Below are 22,366 nucleotides of genomic sequence, written 5' to 3'. Positions count from 1 at the left end.
GAGATTTTTGAGCATAGTAGATTTGGGTAGTGTCTGTTACATGTCTGGTACATAATAGCTATTCAGTAATGTTAGTTCCCTTTCCTCTTTAACAAAAGTTTGGAGAAAGGAGACAGTTGGTATGACCTATAATCGACTCTTCAATGTTCTCTCACTTTGGAAGAACTGAGTAGTTCAGATTCAACTAGTTTTTATATCAGGGAACTAGGTCCCCAGAGATATGTAACACACGTAAGGTAACAATATCCCTGTCCCTTCCAGGGACAGTATATTAACTGAGAAGATACAATAGAATATATCAAAGTTTCTCGATCATGGCACTATTGACATTTTGAGCTCAATGATTCTTTATTGTAGTGAGCTATTCCCCAAGTGTGACAAGTAAAAATGTTTCCAGACATCACCAAACGTGATGAGGTAATTTGCCCACGGTTGACCACTACAATATACGAACATAGTGCTGCAGACTTACTAAAGGAGGAAGTGATAAACTTTTTAGCAGAGTTGGGAGAACCTTTGAGAAGTAGGTAATTTTTTTTTTCCTTTTCTCTAGCTTACGTTATTGTAAGAATACAGTGTATAATACATATAATATAAAACATTTGTAAAAAAATATATTTGTAATTAAATTAAATTTACTTTTTTTTTTTAAAGTAAGCTCTGTGTCCAATGTGGGGCTTGAACTCACAACTCTGAGATCAAGGGTCATGTGCTGTATTGACTCAGCCACCCAAGTGCTCCAAATTTACTTACTTTTATTTGAGTATAGTTGAAAGAAGGTCATTTAAAAAAATTATTAATTTTTCTATTTCTTATGCTATTTCTTATTCTTTTTCTATTTCTTACTCTCCTTTTCTCTTATTTGAGTTCATCAGTAGGTAATTTGTCCAATTATTAATCACCTGCTATATTCCAGGTACTTCTCTGGGCACTGAGACTATAGCAGTGAATAAAACTGTGATGTAGAGCTTACCTTCTTGGGGTGTAGAACTAGACATGATTTGCTAATGATGTGGGTGTGAGATGTGAGAGAAAATGAGGAGAAGGGATGTTTCCAAAAATTTCCAAAGAAGTGGGTAAATAGTGGTGCCATTTACTAATGAGGTCAAGTAGTTGTATTGGTGTGGAGCAGGGAGAAATGAGAGTTCTGTTCTGAACATGTTAAGTTTGAGGTGACCACTATAAAGCCAAAGGTGGACAGATGCCTAGCTGGCAGTTGGATAGACTACCTGAGTCAGGAAAGGGGTTGCGCTTTGTTGCTTTAGGGATTAATTCTATTTCAGAGAGTGAGTAGGAGAGTGTTTAAATGTCTTTGTTTCTTGGGCCCTGCAAATGAGGACTGTGGTTGCTCTTATGGATATAGGTCAGATGGCTTCACTTGCCTACCTAGTGTTGTTTAGGTACTTCATTCCTTTTTTTTTTTTTTTTTTAAATGTTTATTTTTGAGAGAGAGAGACAGAGTGCAAGTGGGGGAAAGGCAGAGAAAGAGAGGGACATACAGAATTTGAAACAGGCTCCAGGCTCTGAGCTGTCAGCACAGAGCCTTAATGCAGGGGCTTGAACTCACGAACCAAGAGATCATGACCTGAGTCGAAGTCAGATGCTTAACCAAATGGGCCACCCAGGTGCCCCTGAGGTACTTCACTCTTATTACCACACTGCTGTTGGTGGTATTTGTTGAGTTGTTACTATGTACATAGTCTATGATTGTGTTAAGAAGGTGCTGGACACGGACGCCTGGCTGGCTCAGTTGGTAGAGCATGCGATTCTTGATCTCAGGGAAGTAAGTTTGGAGCCCCACGTTGGGTGCAGAGATTACTTAAAAATAAAATCTTTCAGGGGCACCTGAGTGGTTCATTTGGTTGAGTGTCCGACTCTTGATTTTGGCTCAGGTCATGGTCTCATGGTTTTTGATTGAGCCCCATGTTGGGCTCTGCACTGACAGTGCAGACCCTATCTTTCTCTTCCTCGCTTTCTGCCCCCCCTCCCCCCCCACTGTGTTCTCTCTCTCTCTCTCTCTCTCTCTCTCTCAAAATAAATAAATAAAAAGAGCACCTGGGTGGTTCAGTTAGTTAAGCATCTGACTTTGGGTCAGGTCATGATCTTATGGTTTGTGAGTTTGAGTCTCACATTGGGTGAGCTTAAGCCCCGCTTCAGGTGAACACGAGCCCCACTTCAGGTAAGCCCTGCTTTTCTCTCTCTCTTTCTCTCTCCCTCTGTCTATCTCTCTCTGCCCCTCGTGGGATTCTGTCTTTCTCTCCCACACCAGAAAAATAATAAACGTAAAAATTTTTTAATGTTATTTTTTAACAATATTGATTCCACTTATGTTAATTTTTTAATGTTTATTTACTTTTGAGAGAGAGAAGGAGAGAAAGAGAGAGCGAGCATGAGCGGGGAAGGGGCAGAGAGAGAGGGAGACAGAATCTGAAGCAGGTTTCAGGCTGAGTTGTCAGCACAGAGCCCAATGCAGAGCTCGAACTCATGGACTGTGAGATCGTGAGCTGAGCTTGGCAGACACTCAACCGACTGAGCCACCTAGGTGCCCCTCAAAAAAAAAAAAAAAAAAAAAAAATTAACAAACATTAAAAAATTATAAAAAAAGTTATAAAAAATTTTTGAAAATCTTTCAAGGAAATAAAAAAAAGAAAGAAAGTGCTGGACATTGTTCTGACACTTACAGAGCTTGTGTAGCTGGGGAGCCAGACATGGAGTTGAAAGAAGTTAATTGGCAATACCAGTAGTTGGGCTTAAGGCCCAAGATTAGGGTGGTAGCAGTGGTCTTGGAGAAGAAAGATAGATCTGGGAGATAGGTCTCCTGCACTAGAATGTGAAGGCAGGGCTGTCCGATTTACCTCTGTGTTGCTATTACCAGCAATAAGAAACTAGGAGCAGAATGGGATTATTATGAAGATCAAATAGTATAATGTATTTGAAAATGTTTTATAAATGATAAAACATGATATAAAGGTTAATTGTTGTCATAATCCTTAAAATTAAAGGATCCACAATTAAGTTAACAGTACTTTTATTCCAAGGAACCAAAGTAAAGAAAAGGGCACCTGGGTGGCTCAGTCAGTTAAACGTCCAGCTCTTGATTTTGGCTCAATTCATGGTCTTGTGGTCATGTGATTGAGCCCCATTAGACTCCACACTGAGCATGGAGACTGCCTGAGATTCTCTCTCCCTCTCTCTCTGCCCCTCACCCACTTGCACATATGCTCAAAGTCTCTCTCTCAAAACATGAAGGAAAAGTCTTAGATTGTGTTAGAGTTGATAGATGTATCCCTTCAGTTCTTGCCAGATTTACTCATTATGGCTCGAATGGCATAGAAAAAAGTAAAATAGAAGGTTGGATAATTTAAAGCCAAAGTCCCTACTTTCTCCTTAATAATTTAGGTCACATGGGAATCACTGTTGCCGGGAATATATCTGGGATTATATATCTTAGTCCTACATTTCTGGAATGTTTGCACCTGGGTGTTTTTTAATAAAAAGGGTATGTATGTATACATGTGTATGGTCATTGCTTATGCATGAAGTCATTGTTAATGTTGAAACTGCATAAGTGAATCAGAATTTTTTGTTACTTATTCTGAAATAGACATATACACACAATTAGGATTTTACAGAGAGAATGTAAAATAGTAAATTGGAAGCATCTTTGCTTTTCCTTGAATCCTTCTGGTACATTTTAGTTGACTTTATTTTGTGTAAATAGGTTCCTAAGAATTAGGTATCTTAATTCTAAAATAGCAAATGATGGAAATGGTATGGGGATAGGAAAAACTGTTTAAAAAGCTGAAGCAGGATACTATATAGATGATTAGAAGAACATCTTTTTGTTTTGAGAAATAAAAGGTATTGGCACTAGCCTTGTTAGGAGACAGGTGATGTCCTTTGTGCTGGGAAGTGTAGGCTTGAAGAAGTCTTGGGAGAATGTGAAACAGGGAAATCTTTAACATATTTCAAGAGAATAAGAGCATTTCATTATTTATAACACCAGTTTTGTTTTTTGAATAGATAACGTGCCTGGACATTTCCAGTGGAGGCGGCCTTGGTGTGTCTTCTAGTGCTGATGGGAGCATGAAGATCTGGCAGGCTTCCAATGGCGAGCTCAGAGTAAAGGCTTTGAATATGCTTTTTGGGTCTCATGCCTGAAGGGTGGTCTGAGAAACCTTAGACTGGGTCATGGGTGGAAGAGTGGCACATTCTAAATTTGTAGGACCACTGCACTTCAGTTGACCTTTGTTCTCCCATATGTTAATCTCGGAACCATCCTCAATCTTGGTGATTTTCCAGAACAAATTGGGGCTGTAACAGTGGAGGAGCCACTGTGAATGTCTAAATGGGTGGTCCCTTGGTATTAACTTCCTTCAGTAGTCAGTTTCTAAGACAAAGTAACTAGACTATTATTACTAATTATATGGCTGAGCCCCTCTAACCCATACAGAGGATTTTAAGAAGAGGTAAGAGTCCTCAAGCCTCCATGTATGTAGAAGTAGACTTAAAGATGGCTGTGAGAACCTCAGACTTCAAATCCACAACATCTGTAGCCAGAGCTACAGGAAAGGGAGTCAGCAGCTCTTAGAACACTACCTGGTATACAAATGAGCTAAAGGGTTCCTTTTTGACCCCCATAGTTCTAAAACCCAGTATGTAGGTGTAGCAGGTAGATATTTCATTAAAGGGACCGAGGATATAAGAGGTAAGAGAAAATCAGGGGATGGACAAGAGAACTAGCATGGAATTTTCTTTTGTTTTTCCAGAGAGTATTGGAAGGACATGTGTTTGATGTGAATTGTTGCAGGTTTTTCCCATCAGGCCTTGTGGTTCTGAGTGGGGGAATGGATGCCCAGTTGAAGATCTGGTCAGCTGAAGATGCTAGCTGTGTGGTGACCTTCAAAGGTCACAAAGGAGGTATGAAGGGTAATTTCTCCAAAAGGCTTCTCTAATGATCCCCGGAGACGAATCACCAAAAGGTAGAAACAGAAGCTAGTTATCTACAGAAACACAAATAATTCCTCCAACTGGCCATTTAAATGAGCTATTTCCTCAAGGATTAGACATTACTTTGACACTGAGTCTTGTTATTACTAACTGCCTTACACAGATAGTTGTTTTCCACAATAGACAAGTGAAAAAAAATCCTCCCCAGGAGGTCATCAGCTTGTGTGCTGGGAGAGACAGAGATGTGTGCCAACATTTTCTCATTAATCCTTTGGCTGAGGTGATGATAAAAGCTGGGTGGCAATGGCTGCATCACTAGACAACAAAGATAGAGCGTGGTACTTGTCAGGTCCCATGGATTTAAGTCACAGTTCAGATACTAAAAATGGATTAGCCATACAGCCAGTTGATATCAGGTTATAGAGACAGAGTGAGAACATTTTCCCCTTGTAACTGGTTAGTTTGTTGGAAAAAATGATAATTTAGAAATGTTTTATCCTTAATCAGAATGTTAAAAAGCTTCATGGGATCAAGCCCCACATCTGGCTCTGTGCTGACAGGGCAGAGCCTGCTTGGGATTCTCTCTCTCCCTGTCTCTGTATACCCTTCCCCTCCTCTCTCTCTCTCTCTCTCTCTCTCAAAATAAACATTTTTTTTTAAAAGCATAGGTAAGATTTGTGTATGGTTTTTTGTTTTATTTTCGTTTTGAGAGTGATGGGGGTGGGTACAGAGAGAGAGGGAGGGAGGGAGAGAGGGAGAGAGGGAGAGAGAGAGAGAGAGAGAGAGAGAGAGAGAGAGAATCTTAAGCAGACTTCACACTGAGGGTTCAGTCTCACAACCATGAGATTGTGCATGATTTGAGCCCAAATCAAAAGTCAGTCGCTCAACTGACTGAGCTACCAGGGTGCCCCCATCTTTCAGTCTTCTTGTACTTTCTGTCTTATGTCCAGGTTTTTTTCATTTACAAGGGGAACGACCTGAGGGAGATGGGGCTACTCTATCTTGTCCAGACTGGAAGTCACATCTTTTTGTAAAATGGGGAGATTAATCCTTTCAATTAGTTCTCAATGGAAGCGGTAAGACCGTGATTTTCAAACTGAACTAAGATGTCTTCTTAATTCTTATTTAAAACACATGTTTTAAAGCCAAAATTGAAGCTTCAAAACCACTGTTCTAGGATACTACACTAAGAATTAAATCCAAACCTTTTTCCATGTCTGTCTCTAAGGGCTAGTCTTTGAACCACTGGGAAGCAGGGACTCTTATTTATTTCTGTTTTGTAGCACTTGAACTTGCCCAGCCTGTAGTACGTATCCAGTGTGTGTTTGTGAAGGAATGGAGTCATTATGCAGATCCATCTTCTCTGCCCTGTAATTCCTTTTCTACCCACTCCATCACAGGGTCGTTTTTTTTTTTTTTCCTTGCCAGGTATTCTGGATACAGCCATTGTTGATCGGGGCAGGAATGTGGTGTCTGGTTCTCGAGACGGAACAGCACGACTTTGGGATTGTGGGCGCTCAGCCTGCCTGGGAGTCATTGCAGACTGTGGTTCTTCCATCAATGGAGTGGCTGTGGGTGCTGCTGACAACTCCATAAATCTTGGCTCCCCTGAGCAGATGCCCAGTAAGTTGATAATGATATGTTGAGCTTATTTTGTTACCTTAGGCACCTTCAGTGTTTGCCTTAGTTCCTCCTTCCTCATCCTTTCCTGGTCTTTGGCTGGTATTTGATTATTCTCACCATAAGGTTAATATTTATTGCGTACCTACTATGTTCCTGTTGCTTTGGAATCTACAAAAGAAGTATATGTCATTGTTAACTACATTTGAGTGAGTACAGTCTAGCTTAGCAGACGAGACTGATGCCTATAAAATAGAACAAGATGGGGGGGAGGAATAGGGGCAGTTCACATTAAGATGGTTTGGAGGTAAAATTGACTTGGGTAGAAAGATATGCATGGCCGGGGCAGAGGTTTGATTAAGAGTAGTAGTAGTGTGGGGCCCCTGGCTGGCTCAGTTGATAGAGCATGTGACTCTTGACCTCAGAGTTGTAAGTTCAAGCCCCATGTTAGGTGTAGAGATTACTTAAAAAAATCTTTAGGGGCGCCTGGCTGGCTTAGTGGAACGTGCAACTCTTGATCTTGGGGTTGTGGGTTCAAGCTCCACATTGGGTGTAGAGATTACTTAAAAATTAATTTTTTTTAAGTTTTTATTTTTATTTTTGAGAGAGAGAGAGAGAGAGAGCAAGCATGCTCAGGGGAGAGGCAGAGAGGGGAAGACAAAGAATCCCAAACAGGCTTAGGTTATGATCTCATGGTTCAGTTTGTGAGATTGAGCTCTAGGTCTAATGTATAGACCTCTTTCCTGAGTTTCAGACTCTTTAGATGTCTGATAGACAGCTCAAACTTAACCTTACCTAGCATGGAATATTTTATTTCCCTCCACCCCAAATCTGTATTTTGTCCCGTCTCAGTAAATGGCACTACCATCTACCTATTTGAATGATCATCCACAATCCATCCCACCTTTTCTCATGTCCTATGTTAGCAGACTCTGTCATCTCTACCTACAGTATACAGATTGTTTCTGATTTTTCCACCTGCCCTCTTCTTCTCCCTTCTTCCTAGCATCGTGTTCTGGTCTGTCATCATCTGTTGCCTGTACTCATCTCCTGTAATCCATTCTCCTGAGAGCAACTTTTGTGGTCATTTAAAAAAACATAAGTTATGTCTCTCTCCTTTGTTCCTACTCTCCTCCAGTAGCCTCCTTTTATACGTATATTATAATCCTAGCCCCTTCTTTGGCTTATCACAAACCCTTACACTTTCTAACCTCCTCGTTCCTCTCTAGCCTCATGTCATACTGCCCTCTGCCAGACCCACCACGTTCCAGCCACAGGCCTTCTGTCTGTTCTTTCATCACTACAAACTTTGCCAGCCTCTTGGTCTCTGCCTTGTTCTTCCCTTAGTCTGGAATGTACTTCCAAAAGTTCTTTGCATGACTACCTTTTGGTTACCATTCAGGTCTCAGTTGAAAAATGGCCTCCCTGGAGTTTTTTTAAAGTTGAAGTTTAAATTTAAAGTTACCTTCCTCACTCTCCTTCCACTGTCTACTCACTTTTGATCATACTTTTCTGTTTTGTTTCCTTTGTGGAACTCATCACTGTCTGAAAATATCCTATTTGTTTATTTACCTACTCCACTATTTCCTCTTTCCACTAGAATTCTTGAGAGTAAGGACCTTGTCTGTTTATATATTACTGTTACTATGTTATTATTTGTGTATGCTATTTGTATATTACTAGGATAGTGTCTGATATGTAGTAGACCCTCAATAAAGATTTGTTTAGTGAATGAATAAATTTCATTGACTACAGACCATAAGAGCCTTGAGGGCAGAGACTATTTTGTTCAGATTAACTTATTTATTTATTAAGTAACCTCTACCCCCAACATGGGGCTCCAACTTATAACGCCAAGATCAAGAGTTGCATGCGCTACTGACTGAGCCAGCCAGGCACCCCAAAAGTCACTCTTTTTAAAATGTCAGTTCTGGGGCGCCTGGGTGGCGCAGTCGGTTAAGCGTCCGACTTCAGCCAGGTCACGATCTCGCGGTCCGTGAGTTCGAGCCCCGCGTCAGGCTCTGGGCTGATGGCTCGGAGCCTGGAGCCTGTTTCTGATTCTGTGTCTCCCTCTCTCTCTGCCCCTCCCCCGTTCATGCTCTGTCTCTCTCTGTCCCAAAAATAAATAAAAAAAAAGTTGAAAAAAAAAAAAAAAAAAAAAAATTTAAAAAAAAAATGTCAGTTCTGTGAATTTTGACATATGTATACAGTCATATAAACAATATCAAAAGTCCAGATACAGAACATAATTGTTTTTTTAAGTTAGTAAGTTAATCACTAACAGTAATTCAGTAGACAGCCATCAGTATCTGCTTTCTGGGCACAGCCAGCTGATCAGCTTTGCCCACTGTTAACTTGGCTCATCTGTCATGCAGGTGAACGGGAGGTTGGAACAGAGTCGAAAATGCTGCTGTTGGCACGGGAAGATAAGAAACTTCAGTGCTTGGGACTGCAGAGCAGGCAGCCGGCAAGTGGTTCCTCTAAGACTTTTGAACTCTGGCGCAACCTGGGTCACTCTGATTTTTGAAAGGCTGTTTTGGAAACATTTCTGTTTGCTCCCTGTGTTCACCTTTTGAGGAAGCTGCAGGAGTAAGGAACAGTAAAGTGTAATGATTAAGAACAGAGGTTTTGGGTTAAGGGCAACATTCACATCGTAGCTCCTCCACAATTGCTGTGACATTGAACAGGTTACTTAACTGAGCCTCAGTTTCCTTGTCACCAAACTAGTTCCTTGTCACCAAACTAGGCATAGTAGTACTCACCTTCTAGGGTTCTGTGATAACCCTAGATTAAATGCTCTACTGCATTGTGAGCTTTGTTTAGTCACTTTCTCTCTGGGCCTTAGTATGCTATATATAAAATGATGAGGTTGTGTAGATTCCCTTCTGTGTCCAAAGTAATGTGAAGAAATTCTGAGTAAAGGACTCATACGTTCAGGGCTTTTGATCAATTAATGGCCAGAATGTCTTTCATGGAAGAATTAGTTTAGTTTTCTTCCTTCAGGCTCTGAGGTTTTGCTGGGCAAGACTGCTCTTCATTAAGCTCTGAGTTCCCTGGGATTCAACTTTTAAAGTTTCTTTCCAGTTCCTATCAACATCACCCAAACAACTTTAATGATTTGGTTTGGCCACAGGTTTGTTTTTTTTTTTTTTTAATGTTTATTTATTTTTGAGAAAAAGAAACAGAGCGTGGCGGGGTTGTGGGGGGGGTGTCGCAGAGAGAGAGAAGCGGTCTCCAGGCTCAGAGCTGTTGGTACAGAGCCTAATGCAGGGCTCGAACTCAAGAACCATGAGATCAAGACCTGAGCCAAAGTCAGACACCTGACTGACTGAGCCACCCAGACACCCCCAGGTTTTGTATTTCATTTCTTCTCATTACTTCATTGTGCTAGTGATGTTTCCATTTTCCGAAATGACGTTCCAGGAACATCACTCTTTTTTATCATATTGCTTTTGCAACATCACTCTTTTTTATCATATTGCTTTTACACTCTGAATTTCCATGTTGACTTTTCCTTCCAATGAGAAATCACAGGTTTTGTTTGCTTGGCTGGGTTTGTTTCTTTCTTTCCTTTTTAGAACATTTGAAGGAGAAATGATCACATTGAACTAATAGTACAGAATACATAAAAATCTTTTAATTTCTTTTTTCAGGCACATGGGGAGAATTATAATTTTTTATTTTTTATTTTTATTTTTTAGCATTTTTTTGAGAGAGAGAGTGAGTGAGTGAGTGAGCAGGGGAGGGGCAGATAGGGAGAGAGAGAATCTCAAGCAGTCTCCATGCCCAGTGCTGAGCCCAACACGGGGCTCGATCCCACAAATGTGAGACCATGACCTGAGCCAAAACCAAGAATCGGACACCCAACCAACTGAGCCACCCGCGTGCCCCTGTAATTCTTTAAGTTGCCACTTCATTTAAGCTTGTTTCTTTTCCTACATAGTGTCTCCCTTCAAAAGGTTGTTAGAAGTGTCACGAAGCAAAATTTAAATGTGTGAATTTCAAGTGTTTCTCAAATGAAAGGTTCTAATGAAAAGCAGGAGAAGAAGGATTTGGGGTATTGAGGATCCTATGAGTCAATGTATTGAGGGGTAATAGTTTGAAAACTGCCACCTTAGGGTATGGTATTACATAAACTGCTGAAGTACTCAGGGAGCCTCAGGTTCCTGAAATCACGAGAGTTGTTCCTCCTCCATTGTTGGTGAATTTAGATCGAGAATGTTAAAAGGGAGAAGAAAGAAAATTTCTCTAAAAATAGGAGAATTTTCTTTTTTTGGTGGCTGTTTATTCCTGAAAACAAATTAATCTTTAAACAGCAGTTTTGGCTCCTGCTTGTTCCCAGGTGTTCCTCTTTGTTGGCTCAGATGCCTTCAACTGCTGCACTTTTCTCTCTGGCTTCTTGTTATTGGCTGGGACACAAGATGGAAACATTTATCAGCTGGACGTGAGGAGTCCGAGGTGAGTCACCACTCATTTGCATGATGCAGGTCTTCTTACAGAGTGGAAATTTTTATTAGCTTTAACATTGATTTAGGATAGCATGGAGATGACTGTTGAATCAAGGGTGTATTTTTTCCATTTATAAAGGTTTTCCGGTTTGAGTTGTCTGATTGTTCTTATTATTCCTGGAATCATATTAAAAGGTAATTTGATTCATGCTGTCATGATTGTTCTATTGTAGTGATTACTGTGGAATCTAAGCTTAAATAATGAACTAACATTTCACTTAAATGATTGTGTAGAACTTGTAATTTTAAGGAGCTCAGTATTTTTCTCAGTGGTATTAAATCTGGGTTGGCCTAAGATTGATCATTTTTAGTTCATGCAAGCCAGCTGTGTTTCTTTGTTTAGCTTGGATCATAACCCGTCTGAAACAGGCCTTATTCTGGTCTTACAGATACCCAGAGAAAATCAAGCAACCCCTCTGCCCCGGGATTTAACAGTTTCTCCAATTTCTGTCCTTTCTTCCTTTCATTTCTTTTCTTTGTTCAGTTGACATTAAATGAATGGCTTTTGTGGGCACTGAAAACAGAAATAAAAGATACAGACTCTGCCTTTGAGGCAGTTGGAGTCTGACAGTAAAAATGGGCAGGTAAAAGACTGTTGCGATGCAGGTGTGATCAGTGCTCTACACAGGAATTTGAGAAAGCACCTCTTCTCCAAGGAAATGAGGATTTTATTGGATTTTGTCCAGTAGGAAGTTATCAAATAAAGAAGAAGGGGCCTGCCTTGATAGAATAACATATAGAGCAGAGTGAAGACACGTATGGCACTTTTAGGGATCTCTAAAATATGACAAATATGTATGATACAGACTGGGTAGGAGGGAGGAGTGATGCCAGACAGGAAAGCAGGAGTTTGTTTAGAAAGAACTTGCAAGCCATCCAGAGGAGTTTGGACTTTATTCCAAGAGTAGTGAAGAAATTCCAACGAAGGAGTGATCGCCTTATACCTTTTCTCCCATAATTTAAGTTACTTTACTTTTTTACTTGTTTTTGCCCTGTGGAGATAGGGAATCTCTGATCATTATTAGAAAATCAGCCTTACATATATATTAAATTGATTCTCACCTTTGTCTTTCATTTTAAAGAGTCCTGACATTTTTAATATTTTGCAATTGTCTTAATTCTGTCTATAAGCAAAATAATTAACATGTTGTTAACATTGTTGTCTTAAACTCTTATCAGGGCTCCCCTAAAAACTGGAGTTATTGGTGGTGGCTTAGTTCATTTGGCTCAATGACTTGTTTAGTTAGTGACATATTTAGATTCGCTTCAAGGCAGTTTTGCATGGATGACCTTTAAGGATCTTACCAAGAAAGAAACTGTGTGAATGTTTAATCTCTGTCCACATTTGTCCTGTTTGCTTTTGTATGGTTAGTACTATATGTTGAATACTGTCAAGCATTGCTTTTGAAGAAAGAAAGTGCAATCGCCCCTTTTTTTGAATCCTAGGGTTCCAGTACAAGTCATCCACAGGTCAGGAGCACCGGTTCTGTCCCTGCTAAGTTTCAGAGATGGATTCATTGCTAGTCAAGGTGGGTCCAGTAGCCAGATGAGAGAGTTTCCTGTAGTTCATTTAAACATGGATTTAGGGGCACTTGGGTGGCTCCCTCAGTTGAATGCCTGACTCTCGATTTTGGCTCAGGTCAAGATACCATGGTTTGTGGGATCCAGCCCCACATTGGGCTCTGCGCTGACAGCATGGAGCCTGCTTGGGATTCTCTCTCTCTCTCTCTCTGCCCTTACCCCACTCATGCATACTCTCTCTCTCTCTCCCAAAATAAATAAACATTTAAAAAATAAATAAATAGGGGCACTTGGGTGACTTGGTCGGTTAAGTGTCCAATTTCGGCTCAGGTCATGATCTCACAGTTTGTGGGTTCAAGCCCCATATCGAACTCTGTGCTAACAGCTCAGAGCCTGGAGCCTGCTTCAGATTCTGTGTCTCCCTCTGTCTCTGCCCTTCCCCTGCTCATGCTCTGTCTTTTTGTCTGTGTCTCAAAAATGAATAAACATTAAAAAAATTTTTTTAATAAATAAATATAGGTTTAAATGCCTGGTCTATGGCAGGGTTAGGGGCATGGTCCTCCACCATTCTTTGGCATACTTTGTTTATCATATAGTGTTTATCACTCTACATTATAATTGTCTATATCCCCCTCTAGTCCAGGTTCCTTGAGAGTAATGACTATACCTTATTCATCATAATATAACTCTGTTTTCAGATGACAAAACTAAGGCTAATAAAAGAAAGTTATTAGAATCTCCTGCCAGATTAAACAATTTTTATTATAGAAATTGTCAAACAGATACTAAGGTAGAGGGAATAGAATAATGAACCTGATTATCCAGCTTCAACTATTACCAATTTATGGCTATTCCTGTTTCATCTTGTTTTGCCCATTCCCATACAATCTCCAACCCTTAATATATTTTGAAACATATCACAGACATTGTATTATTTCACCTGTCAATATTTATCTCTAAAAGATAATTCTTTTATTAAAAAGATGATTTATAATAATAACATAAGAAAGGATACAGTCTCCTGTATGCTGTTGGTTGGGATATAGATTGATTAACAAATAACTTAAAATAAAATTGATTAACAGATAGTTTTGGACAGCAGTTTTTCAAATTTTAAAAAGCTTGAAAAGGTTAATTAAATCAAAAAAAATTTTTCCCGGGTTCTATACAAAGTCACAGTGTGGCTCAGAAAAACTTCATGCATAAAGGTATTCTTTTATGCAATATGCTCTCAACCATGTAAAATAAAAATTTTCACAGAAAAGATTGGAAAATAACATTAAAATATTAGCAATGATTATCTTTGGTAGATTATGGGTGATTTTTTTTTTACTTCTGTTTCATTTTTAAAGTTTTCTTCAATTAGCATGTACTATTTTTATATTAAGTAAAAAAAAAAAAAAAAACAACAAAAATGACCTCATTCAGCAGTTTATAGATCATCTCAAGTCTCATTTGTCCACATTCTTTTGAGAAAATTAAGTTTAAAAATTAGATATGCTTTTATTTTCTTGTTATAACAACTTTGCTCCTTTGCCTAGTTTTATGTGGTCAAATTTATAGATTGAAGAATAATTTGGGAGCACAGATTTTTCTTAAAATATTTGTGTAGACAAATTCTCTGTTAAAAAATCCTTGTCTAGGATAAGTTTGTAATCAGACATATAACCCTGCAGTTGCTTGCTCTGTGCCTTTGGCAGGTATTGCTAATCAAAGACGGCCCTTTTTCCCACTGAGCTTGCACTTGGCCTTCAAATCCTCTAGCTCAGCATTCTAGGCAACCACTGTAGGTCCTCATATTTGACCCATATAATGAGATCTATTTGCCATTCTCAGTCTTGGGACAATCTTCTTTCGGCTAGTGATGTACAGAAATAAACTAAAATACTGGAGCTTAAACTCCTTTGCATGCAGCTTTCTCTTCAGTTATCTGATTTTTTCTTTTGCCTTTTAGGTGATGGAAGCTGTTTCATTGTCCAGCAAGACCTAGACTATCTCATTGAGCTCACTGGGGCTGACTGTGACCCTGTGTACAAGGTACAGGCCTGGGTGATTCTCACCTGGGATCTAAGGCTTGTGAGGGGATTGAATCCAGCTACTTGGTGGGCATTCAGGATGATAAAATACTTAGGGGTGAGATAGAACACAGAAAGAGTTTTGAGTCAGAAGTGGTTTTACATCTATAAATATTAACTGTCATTATTATTATTTAAAGTTCACTCATTTGAGGGGCACCTGGGCGACTCAGTTGGTTAAGTGTCTGACTTCGGCTAAGGTCATGATGTTGCATTTTGTGAGTTGGAGCCCCATGTCAGGCTCTGTGCTGACAGCTCAGAGCCTGGAGCCTGCTTTGGATTCTGTGTTTCCTCCTCTCTCTGCCCCTCCCATGCTCATGCTCTGTCTCTCTCTGTTTCTCAATAATAAATAAACGTTAAAAAAATTGTTTTTTAAAGAAATAATAAAGTTCACTCATTTGATTAGAGCGGAAAGAGAAAAACAAAAGGGGAAATATCTATTGACCAGACATTCTGCTGGATGTTTGGATGTTTTACGTGTATCATCTTGTTTTGTTGCTATTATTCTTAAAGTATAGGTATTATGATTTCTCTTGTTTTTATACAGTTAATACATACCTGTAAAAGTTCAAACAGTACAAAATTATACAGACTTAAAAGTCCCTTATAAGAACTTTTTAGTTTTCGCTCTTCTTTCCAGAAGTAAGTAGCATTAATAGTTCGGCATGTATCTTTCAGACTATTTTTGGACAATCTGTACTTACATCTTGTGTTTATGTATTTATGTAAATAATACAGTTTTTGGGGCGCCTGGGTGGTGCAGTCGGTTAAGCGTCCGACTTCAGCCAGGTCACGATCTCCCGGTCTGTGAGTTCGAGCCCCGCGTCAGGCTCTGGGCTGATGGCTCGGAGCCTGGAGCCTGTTTCCGATTCTGTGTCTCCCTCTCTCTCTGCCCCTCCCCCGTTCATGCTCTGTCTCTCTCTGTCCCAAAAATAAATAAAAAACGTTGAAAAAAAAAATTAAAAAAAAAAATAATAATACAGTTTTATTTTTAGTTTGTACATAATTGGGATCATTCTATATGTATTGTTCTGTAACTTTTTTTTTTACTTAACATCTTGGAGCTCTTTTCAGATAAGTGCGTATAGATCCACTTCATTTTTTTTTTTTAATGTTTTATTATTTATTTTTGAGAGAGAAACAGAGCATGAGCAGAATGGGGGCGGAGAGAGAGGGAGACACAGAATCCAAAGCAGGCTCCAGGCTCTGAGCTGTCAGCACAGAGCCCAATGCGGGGCTCAAACTCATGAAATGTAAGATCATGACCTGGGCTGAAGTTGGACATTTGGCCAGCTGGGCCTCCCAAGCGCCCCTAGATCTGCTTCATATTTAAAAATTTCTATGTAGTGTTCTATATTGTGATTTAACATACCATACAAGTGAGAAAAGTGAGATTCAGAGTAGTTGAAAAGTTGCCTTAGGTCCTGTAGCTATGGATCTGCAAATCTGAGATTAAGTTCCCTCCAGAATTCTTGCTATTTCCACTAAATTAGTGGTTCTTGACCTTTGAGTTTCAGGCTTCTTTTTTTTTTGAAGGGTGATACATCTTGGATTATATTTTTCTATTTACAACTGAGATCCCATCTACGAACTATTTTGCTAGTCTGCATGGGTACATTAATCCTAATGAGTTTAGATTTATGATGAGTGGACTCAGTTATACAACAAAAAAGACACACACGTTGTTTTAAAAGAGCACATATGTTATGCTCCTCCTATAAGGCCAGTTTTCATTAATAAACACTGGTTTCAAAGCTTAGTCTGATTTTGAAGATGAACCAAGATACACACTGTATGATTCTAAAATCTAGTTTAGCCATTTTGTACAGTTGCTGTTTTATTGGACTACAATATATGTTGTTTTAAAAGGACGCTGGGGGCACCTGGGTGGCTTAGTCAGTTGAACATCTGACTCTTGATTTTGGCTCAGGTCGTGGGATTGAGCCCTGCATCGGGCTCCATGCAGAGTGTGGAGCTTGCTTAAGATTTCTCTCTCTTCCCATCTGCCCCTCTCCCACTCACATTCTCTTTCTTTCTAAAAAATACATAAGGCCCAGGTCCTCCTTTAATTTTCCCATACTGTTCAGCTCACAAATGATTCTGAAATTAGAACCTTCAGTGTTGTACTTAAAAACTTAGGGATGTGGGGGGCACCTGGGTGGCTCAGACAGTTAAGTGTCTATTTTATTTTATATATTTTGTTATTTTTGAGCGAGAGACCATGAGTGAGCAAGGGGCAGAGATAGAGGAAGAGAGAGAGAACCCATGAGGGGGCAGAGAGAGAGAGAGAGAGAGTGAGAGTGCAGAGCCTGAAGTGGGGCTCCAGCTCACCTAATGCGGGGCTCAGGCTCACAAACCTGAGATCATGTCCTGAGCCAAATTTGGATGCTTAACCAACTGAGCCACCCAGGCGCCCCAATCATCCAACTCTTGATTTCAGCTCAGGTCATGATCTCATTGTTTGTGGGATTGAGCCCCACTTGGGGCTCCATGCTGTCAGCTCAGAGTCTGCTTGGGATTCTCTCTCTCCTCTCTCTCTCTGCCCCTCCCCTGCTTACAGGCACGTGTGCCAACATGCTCTCTCTCTCTCAAGATAAACAAATTTTTTAAAACCTTAAATGTAAGAACGTGGAGAGTCAGATAGAACAAGGGAAAAGAAAGTCATAGGTCGGCATACGAAGAACCAAGCTTCTGTGTCCCAACACCTGTGTTACGTGTGGTTTAACTAAATGAACACAGGAGGCCAACAGCAGTAGACCTGCTTGATTCACCTTCCAAATCCGAAAAATAAGACTAAAAGCTCAGGCTTGCGATTTCTGCTGTGCATAATTCCACCAGTGACGAGGACCTCATAAGCCAGATCTCTACTCCTGCACAATATGATGCGTGCACACAGCCTGCCTAACAGCTGAATCGCTGGAAGTGCCAGCACTGCCCAGATAACATGCACCATGATTTCTTGCAGCTTTTTCACAGCAGGAGCCTCACATCCCTCAGCATGGAGGTTGGAGGAGTGGGCCAACCTGCCGTTATAGCTGCTGGCTGTCTTTTGGTTTATTTGTACCAGTCTCTATTTCTCCAGTATGATTGGTTGGTTCCATTGTAGGGTTCCACTGAATGCTGTGATCAACCTCACTTTCCACCTTAGCTCTGTAATCGTATCCCGAAACTGCTACAACTGCTATGACAAAAACCAAGAGTAGGATGATGACAGACATGGCAAGTCTGCAGCAGCTTTCCTAGATTGTGGCACAGCAGCCAATCAGCCCAAAAATGAAAAGTCGGGCTCCACAGCTGTGATCACTGCAGCAGGGAAGAGAGGATATACATCTGCAAAGTAGTGGTCAGAGTCATCATAAGTGATGAAGACATGGGCTTCCACATAGCGCAAAATGCCAGCTCTGCCTGAAGATGAGGCTGAGAAACACCAGTCCTGGAGGAGGATGAGCAGCTCCGAAATCTTGGAGGAGATGATGCTGCACTGGCCCATCCGTGGTGCCGGCAGCCTACTGGCACCATGCGCACACCAAGCGAGGTGGCAGGGGCAGCCGAGCCTCCCCACTGGGAGCTGCACAGCCTGAGCGGTACTCACCATAGCCCCCAGTACCACTGCACAGCCCCAGCAGTGCCTCACTCCTCCTCAGACACATATTGAGAACTTCTTTGAATATAGTTGTACAAGGTTCAGGGATACCCTGGCCCACCTATGGATCATCTCCTTTCCCAGGTACAGACCCTCTGCCCTCAAATATGTACCACACTAATAGGTTTGCTCTCTACTTGGATAATTCATTTCTCTGTTCTGTAGTCATAAGTACCCTGAACCTTCACCAGCTATTTTTAAAATACCTATCATGGATATAATTCTCCTCTTGTCTTTGGAGTTGGTAGAGCTTCTTAGACTCACTTGTACTAAAGGGGGTCAATGACAGGGCTCTTTATTTTTTAATAAGTTTAAAAAAAATTTTTTTTAAACGTTTATTTATCTTTGAGAGAGACAGAGCACAAGCGTGGAAGGGTCAGAGAGAGGGAGACACAGAATCCGAAGCAGGCCCCAGGTTTTGAGCTGTTAGCACAGAGCCCGACGCGGGGCTCAAACTCACGAACTGCGAGATCATGACCCGAGCCGAGGTCGGATGCTCAACCGACTGAGCCACCCAGGTGCCCCAGGGTTCTTTGTTTTTGAAATGGAAGAATCCCAGGCTTCTTCTGAGCTGTGAACTCTTGTGTTCCAGGTAGCCACATGGGAGAAGCAGATCTACACATGCTGTCGAGATGGTCTTGTGCGACGCTATCAGCTCTCTGACCTCTGACTCCTTGGAAAGAGGAGTCCCAGTTAATGAAAACGATTGGCCCTAGTTGACAAAGAGAATAATCATTAGTCCTTCTCAAGGACCATGGACCTTTATTGTCTTGGGCACCCTTGGGAAGTCACAGAAAGTCAGCTACATTGGCCCATGGAATATGGAATATCATTCCATGATAAAACCAACTGTGAACTAAGTAAGAAGCTCACATATGCTCCATATATAAACTCACCCCCAACAACACAGGGCAAGGGTATGGATGCTTACAGTTTGCTCTTAACACCATTTGTGTTAATTGTTTACAGTGACCAGAGGACTAAAGCCTGTTCTCTGAAGGAAATAAAGAGAATGTGTTTGAAGGAGTCTGAATTTGAAAAACTTGGTTAAATATTCTTTCTCCAGTAGAGAGTCATTCAAGTTGATTGAGTACCTGTCTTGGGCACTTCCTGTGGACCTGGCCATAGAGAAAGACTGCTTGTTAGCAGTAAATATCCTATAAGCAGCAATCTGGGAAAGATTCTTACACAGGTAGGGAAACTGTCTCAGTTTGGGCAGGGATTTTCTGCTACATGTGACTTTCAGTCCTAGGCAAACTGACATGGTTGATCATCCCAAATACAGGTGATAAAAGTTGAATCCTATCATTGTAAAGGCAGTGGCTGTCCAAGTGTGGTCCCTGGAACAGCTGCATCCGTATCATCTGGAAGTATGTTAGAAATAGAAATTCCTAAGCCCCACCTCGGCCCTAAATCAGAAATTCTGTGGGTAGAGCCAGCCAGGTGATTCTGATGCATGCTAAAGTTTGGAACGTAGAGGAAGAGATAGTGAAGGGCACTTTAGGCATAGCTGGAACACGGTGCTCGTAGGATGGTGAGGCTGGTCTTTAGGAGATGAGGCTGCAGAGGTTGACAGGACCCAGATTGAAAGGGCTTGAGTGCCAGGTAAGAAGCTTTAATTTCATTTGGTTCACGAGAAGCCCATGGAAAAGTTTTAAGCAAGGGTATAACATGGTCACCTCTTTTTATTTTTTTCCTAAATATAAAAATGGAGTCATAATGTATATATTCCATGTTTTATTTTCACTTAGAATCTCTGAGTTCTTTTTAACTTAGTACATTTAGACCTTTGTACTTTTTAACACTTTCCAGAGTATGAATACCTTATCATTTACGCTTTAGAAATTAGACACTTGGGGCGCCTGGGTGGCTCAGTCGGTTAAGCGGCCGACTTTGGCTCAGGTCATAATCTCGCGGTCCGTGAATTCGAGCCCCGCGTCGGGCTCTGTGCTGACAGCTCGGAGCCTGGAGCCTGTTTCCGATTCTGTGTCTCCCTCTCTCTGACCCTCCCCCGTTCATGCTCTGTCTCTCTCTGTCTCAAAAATCAATAAATGTTAAAAAAAATTAAAAAAAAAAAAAGAGAGACACTTGAGCTGGGCAGTGTAGGCTAAGATCTGGATTTATTTAAGGGGAAAAAGCCAATTCCTGGCTGGAATAATAGTATGGCTCACAGCATGTAATCTTTATAACTTCACTATGACATGAAGGTAGTGAAACTCCGATGAATTGATTTGCCAAGAGTCATAGAGAACAGGAACTTGAACATGTTTTATCTTTAAATCCATTTTTTTCTACCTGTTGTGTATGCCTAAATTGTGAAGATAAAATACTGTTATTTGTTGAGTATAATTGGGTATCTACTCTATTTTGGGGACTATATTTATATATTTAATCCTCATAACACTCTTAAAAAGGAAATGGTATTTTTTTTTTTTTTATAGACAAGGAAACTGAGAGTCAAGAAATTAAGTACTGGGGCACCTGGGTGGCTCAGTCAGTTAAGTGTCCAACTTCAGCTCAGGTCATGATCTCACAGTTCTTGAGTTCAAGCCCTGCGTTGGGCTCTGTGCTGACAGCTTGAAGCTTGGAGCCTGCTTTGGATTCTTTGTCTCCCTCTCTCTCTCTGCCCCTTCCTCACTCACATTCTGTCTCTCTCTCTCAAAAATAAACAAACATTTAAAAAAAAGAAATAAAGAAAAATTAAGTACCAAACCCTTGTTTTGGACCTTGCTTGGTCTGTCTCCAAGGCCTGTGCTCCTTCTACTATACCACATGGTCACAAGACCTCTGGGACTAGACCAGTTTCATTTAAGGAGTGATTTGTGATAAGGTCAGGTAGACCCAAAGGGACCTGTTCCGGAGCTCAGAAACATTGGATCCAAAGAAGTTCAAAGGGAACCTCTAAGAAGTCAGATGAAGAAGACAGGATGAGGGAGGATATGGCTGAGTTCACATAGCAGGTGTGTCTGAGTTCCTGTTCCAAGATTCACTCTTTTCCACTGCCATCACATCCATAAGCCCCTTTTCATAGGTCTCCAGAGTTGATATCCTGGTTGTGATGGATGTAGCGATCCTTGATAGCTGCCCTAAAATCCAGATTCAAACAGAAAGAGCAGAGGCCAGCTCTCAGGTGCCAAAAGCCTTGTCTTCGCTGAATGGAATATCCCCAGTATGCAGCAGACAAAGCTTTTTTTTTTTTTTTTTTTTCCCTTTTGGGTTGAAGAGTGCATTCTGGGTAAGGAAGGATGGACAACTCCCTTCTGCAGCTGTGATGGCCCAGGGAAGCTCCATCTTGTTTCCTGGCTTTCAGATGCCCCCTTGTGACTAATTGTGAGAAGTGCCTCTTTCTGAGATCTGGAAAGCTGTCAGTGGCATCAGCTACCGAGCGTATATTCGGTGCCAGGCACAGTCTTCACAATAGCCTTGCAAAGTAAAGGTTTCTTTTTCTTTTTTCTTTTTTAAAATTTTATTTATTTACTTTGAGAGAGAGAGAGACAGTGCAATTGGGGAAGGACAGAGAGAGGGAGAGAGAGAATCCCAAGCAGGCTCTGCACTGTCCATGCAGAGCCCAGTGCTGGACTTGGTCCCACAAACCATGAAATCATGACCTGAACCGCGATCAAGAGTTGGATGCTTAACCAACTGAGCCACCCGGGTACCCCGTAAAGGTTTCTTTTTCTTGAACACGTCTCTTTGTGGATACATTTTTTTCTAATTTACTTTTCACTTTGAAGTAATTTCACACCTTCAGAAAAATTGCAAGGATATAGTAACTCTATGTTTAGCATTTTAAGACCGCCACCTGTTTTCCAAGTGGCTGCACCATTTTACGTTCTCAGCAGTGGTGTATACAGGTTCTTATTTTCTCCACTTCCTTGCCAATACTGCCGACACTTGGTTTGTCCATCTTTTTTATTATAATCAGTTGGTTAAAATGGTGTCTACCAGGTTTGTCCATGGCAAAGTTAGTATTTTGTGGAGAGCTACATTGAGACTATAAATATCCTATTCCTCCTACAACTTGCATCATTTAGTTTCAGCATTTGTTG

At 40.8% G+C, this 22,366-nt stretch overlaps 1 protein-coding gene and 1 pseudogene across 3 annotated transcripts in view; one reads left to right on the top strand and one right to left on the bottom strand.

Moving 5' to 3' along the window:
* PAAF1 (proteasomal ATPase associated factor 1) overlaps positions 1 to 19,407 on the top strand; it is a 33,692-nt gene extending 14,285 nt beyond the window's left edge. The window contains exons 2-10 of one of the 3 annotated variants that reach the window (XM_042906818.1): positions 358 to 523; positions 4,024 to 4,122; positions 4,770 to 4,920; positions 6,379 to 6,573; positions 8,946 to 9,037; positions 10,913 to 11,028; positions 12,525 to 12,607; positions 14,554 to 14,636; positions 18,910 to 19,405. In XM_042906818.1, the coding sequence (XP_042762752.1) occupies positions 4,087 to 4,122; positions 4,770 to 4,920; positions 6,379 to 6,573; positions 8,946 to 9,037; positions 10,913 to 11,028; positions 12,525 to 12,607; positions 14,554 to 14,636; positions 18,910 to 18,987 (834 nt within the window). In that variant the 5' untranslated portion in view covers positions 358 to 523; positions 4,024 to 4,086 and the 3' untranslated portion in view covers positions 18,988 to 19,405. Of the gene's footprint in view, positions 1 to 357; positions 524 to 4,023; positions 4,123 to 4,769; positions 4,921 to 6,378; positions 6,574 to 8,945; positions 9,038 to 10,912; positions 11,029 to 11,157; positions 11,214 to 12,524; positions 12,608 to 14,553; positions 14,637 to 18,909 lie in introns of those variants that run through there. The other 2 variants (XM_042906816.1, XM_042906817.1) reach the window with 2 other exon arrangements.
* On the bottom strand, positions 17,338 to 18,164 carry LOC122200219 (annotated as a pseudogene).
* Positions 19,408 to 22,366: the final 2,959 nt, after the last annotated feature.

This window comes from Panthera leo, chromosome D1 (assembly GCF_018350215.1).
Source record: "Panthera leo isolate Ple1 chromosome D1, P.leo_Ple1_pat1.1, whole genome shotgun sequence".
Classification (NCBI taxonomy): Eukaryota; Metazoa; Chordata; class Mammalia; order Carnivora; family Felidae; genus Panthera; species Panthera leo.
Note: the sequence above shows the minus strand (reverse complement) of the source record. Positions and strands in the feature narration are given on the sequence as shown.